Source organism: Triticum aestivum, chromosome 7D (genome assembly GCF_018294505.1).
Source record: "Triticum aestivum cultivar Chinese Spring chromosome 7D, IWGSC CS RefSeq v2.1, whole genome shotgun sequence".
Classification (NCBI taxonomy): domain Eukaryota; kingdom Viridiplantae; phylum Streptophyta; class Magnoliopsida; order Poales; family Poaceae; genus Triticum; species Triticum aestivum.
Genome location: NC_057814.1, coordinates 634,745,403 through 634,749,203, shown reverse-complemented (window position 1 = coordinate 634,749,203; position 3,801 = coordinate 634,745,403). Strand labels below are relative to the sequence as shown.

General features: G+C 46.6%; 1 protein-coding gene across 1 annotated transcript; it reads right to left on the bottom strand.

Moving 5' to 3' along the window:
* Positions 1-1,960: 1,960 nt before the first annotated feature.
* On the bottom strand, positions 1,961-3,300 carry LOC123168392 (cytosolic sulfotransferase 8-like). The gene has a single exon (XM_044586262.1). It carries the CDS (start codon positions 3,180-3,182, stop codon positions 2,112-2,114), a length of 1,071 nt encoding a protein of 356 aa, XP_044442197.1. The 5' UTR covers positions 3,183-3,300; the 3' UTR covers positions 1,961-2,111.
* Positions 3,301-3,801: the final 501 nt, after the last annotated feature.

Below are 3,801 nucleotides of genomic sequence, written 5' to 3'. Positions count from 1 at the left end.
AAAAGCTCAATTTCTAGTCAAAATGTTTGCAAATTTTGTCATTATTGTTTTTTTATTTTTCTTTCTTATTAAACGGTAATACCCATACCACTAATTCATTATTTTGATCCGGGGAAGTAGACACAATGAATCAAATACCAATGCCACTAATTCATTCTTTCTTTAGAAAATTTTCTTTTTGCGAAAAAGTTCACTATTATGTGTTTATTCTTGCTTATTATAATAAAGTACAATTTATGTGCAGATTGTGTGCAAATTTTGTCAATATTTAGTTTTACTTTTTGATATCATTTTCTTTCCTATTTGAGGGTATTTTTGCTTCATTTTTTATTTCTGTTTTCTGTTTCTATGGGGTTTTTCTTTTTCCCTCTTTCTTTCCTTTATTGGTTATTTTGGTTTTTTGTGGTTTTTTGGCTGAGTGTAACTATATACAAACAAATACTATATAATATGTGCCAAAAATTCAAGATTTTATGTGCACTAAAAATGTGCAACTTCTGTGCAAATTGTTTACAAAATATTTCATTATTCGTTTTATTATTTTCAGTTCCTTTATTCTTAACTGTAAACCAATGACACTAATTCATTGTTTCTTAGAAAACTTCACTATTTTAATTTTGTTTAAGTTTTTATTTTATTTTTCTTTATCTTTATGGGTACGTAATAGCAATACCTCTAATTCATTCCTACTTAGGACATTTTTTGTGAAATTTCACTATTTGTGCTTATTATTTCATATTATAAAAAGCGCAATTTATATTCAAACCGTGTACAAATTCTGTCATTATTGTGTTTTTACTTTTCTTTCATCTTAAACGGTAATACCGATATTCATTATTTTGATCCGGTGAAGTAGAGACACCATGAATCAAATGGCAATGCCACTAGTTTATTATTTTAGATTTTTTTAGTTTTCATTTTATTTTATTTTGTAAAGGTAATACCGATGTCACTAATCCATTAGTTTTTGGAAAACACTATTTTTGCGCAAATCTCACTAGTGTATGCTTATTTTTCATCGTAATAATACATTTTTGATATATATGTATGCATATATGTATTGTATGCATCTATGAAACTAAATATACATGCGTGAGATTGCAAATATAAAATAAATAATTCATTACTTCTTACAAAATTTCTTTTTTGCATAAATTCCACTCCTATATGCTTATTTTTGCATATCGTACAAATGTGCAATTTTTGTGTAAGTTATGTGCTTTTTTTCTTGTTTTTCTCTATTTTTATTTTTGTTTTTGTTTATCAGCGGGCAATTGTTTTGCATTGGGCCCACGAAGTCTTGTGAGCTCCTGTTTGTTTTGTATGCAAAAAGACTTAAGGTGTGCTATAACACTGAAATTGGCCGACCACAATTTTGGTTCAGTCGATTGGTTAGGAATCGACTGACCATTTCCCAAAATCAGGCAACTGACCAGTAGCCAGTCCCAAAAAGATCCAAAATATAAAGACTGACTCGGTTGCGTGCAATGCCAGATTCGCCATATTTCAATTTTCAACTATTCTTTCCGCATGGGACTTACATGTCATTGACTGCATATTTCGTTCTTAATTCCCCGTGTACCTGAGCTATCCACGCACTGCGACTCTGCCGGGCTGCGACCCATCCGAGGCTCGGAGCAAGCCCACGGACGCATCCACACAGCAGACCAGACTCTGCTACTGAGCTAGCTAGCTCAGCACGCCGGAGCTTACGCGCGCATCCAGCCGGAGCTAGCTAGCTCACCGGCTCATGACCACACGGGCACACCATAAATCACAAACAGTTTTGCCAAGTCTCAGTTCGTTGCTATATTTCTTTGATCTTGCGTGGAGATTTGTATAATTACCCAATCACAAATGATCATACTCCATCCATGTTTTTTTCTTTGCGGGGAAATCCATCCACATGTTTTCAAACCTAAAGATTGATGATTAAGGAATATATGCTTGAATATTACCATTTTGTTTCGCACGTACAGTAGATTATTACTCGTGCTTGATTCAGTCGGTCAATCCGCAAGTACAACAGATGTTTTTTTTTTTTGGTTTGAGGTGCAGGTACAAGCACAACAGATGTGAACCGCGTCGCGTCATGCATGCCTGCAAAGTGTCTACGGCGCAGCGCCTTCTTCCCCGTGACCAGAGTTGACGAACGATAAGCCCGTGCCTCGCAGGGCCTCGTCGACGATGCCATCCAGCCTGGCCGCCATGGCCGGCGTCATATGGCTGCGCCAGTCGCCGACCACGCCCTTCCTGAAGAAGGCGTCGTTTGACACGGCCAGTGCCGGCGCGCCGTTCCTGTTGACCTCCAGGTTCCTCAGCTTCTCCAGGCTGCACAGCTCAAGGATGGCGCCCACCACGCCGGCGTCTTCCTCCTCCGCCGTGAACGGGCACCCTAGAAACCGCGCCAGCTTCCGGACGTTGCCCGACGGATCGCGCAGCATCTCCTCGTACCTCAGGAAGAGCACCTTGTCCGGGCGATCCCTGCTCGCCTCCCAGTACTCGGCCGCCTGCCGCCACATCGGCCCGGACCCGTTGCGGCCCGCGCAGAACACTTCGAACAGCTCGGCGAAGTCCAGATCCTTGGGCTGGTCGTCGCCGGCGCCGTTGTGGGCGACTAGCTTCTTCAGGAACCAGTACCACGACACCAGCACGTCCTTGGGGTCCCGGCAGATGTACACGATCCGGCTAACGCGGGTGACGCGCTCCGGCAGCTGAGAGTAGGCCCAGTGGGTGGCGAGGACGCGCGGCGGGGATGGGCAGGCCGCGGCGAGGACGTCGCGCACCTCCTCAACGGAGCGGCCGCAGAAGACGCCTTCCAGGAATCTGACGCAGCCGTGCGGGTTGCGGCCGAGGAGTGGGTGGTCGGCGGACGACGGCGCGTGGGTAGCGCGGTGCGCGGTGGCAAAGGCAAGTGCCTTGAGCCACGTGGTGCCGGACTTGGGGCAGGTGACCAGGAGCACATCGCCGGGAGCCGGCTCGAATTGGTCGTAGAAGGCCGCGAGCGCCGGCAGGAACCGCTCGGGCACCCAGAACCCACGGTACTGGCGGTGCGCGAACGGCGGCCACCGCGTCTCCAGCGGCAGAGTCGGGGTCACCTCGGCCACGTTGTGCGTGTGCAGCGTGGGATGGTCATGCTCGCCGTCCGCTGCCAACAGCGCCGACGTCTCCTGCGTGGCCATAGCGCTCTGAAGTCTGAACGGCAAGTGCGAGATGTGGGCAGTGGGAGGACGGCGACGACCGACAGTGATAATAATACCGATGATCGAGCTGATACTCTAAGTAGTAGGTAGAAGTAAGTGGTTGCGCTGTGGACGAGACGTGGACAACAGAATATATATACTCGCCACGTTATATGTCTTTCATACAACTTGCCAGAAATTGTCAAAAAAATGTGCCCGTGTATCACGCGGAGTCGCGAGCACTAGCCATGCCGACAGAAGTAGTAATACACAATACTTGTAATTATTTAACCATGGGCAAGTGCGATCGAGGTGATGGAGCACTGCTAAGACAGAACGATCGATAGTAAATTAGTGACAATGATGATGAGCTACTCCACACTACCAGAATATTTGATTACGCCGACGGCCTCATCTATGCCGACGGCCCCCGTCGGCATAGATAGACCTGTCCCGACGGCCTAGTGCGGGCCGTAGGTGTAGAAAAGCCGTCCGCATACCTCCACATATGCCGATGGGGCCGTCGGCATAGATGAGGCCGTCGGGACCGCTCGAGATACGCCTACGGGGCCTGTCGGCATAGGCTAGGCCGTCGGCATAGCTTGGGCCCACCTACCCG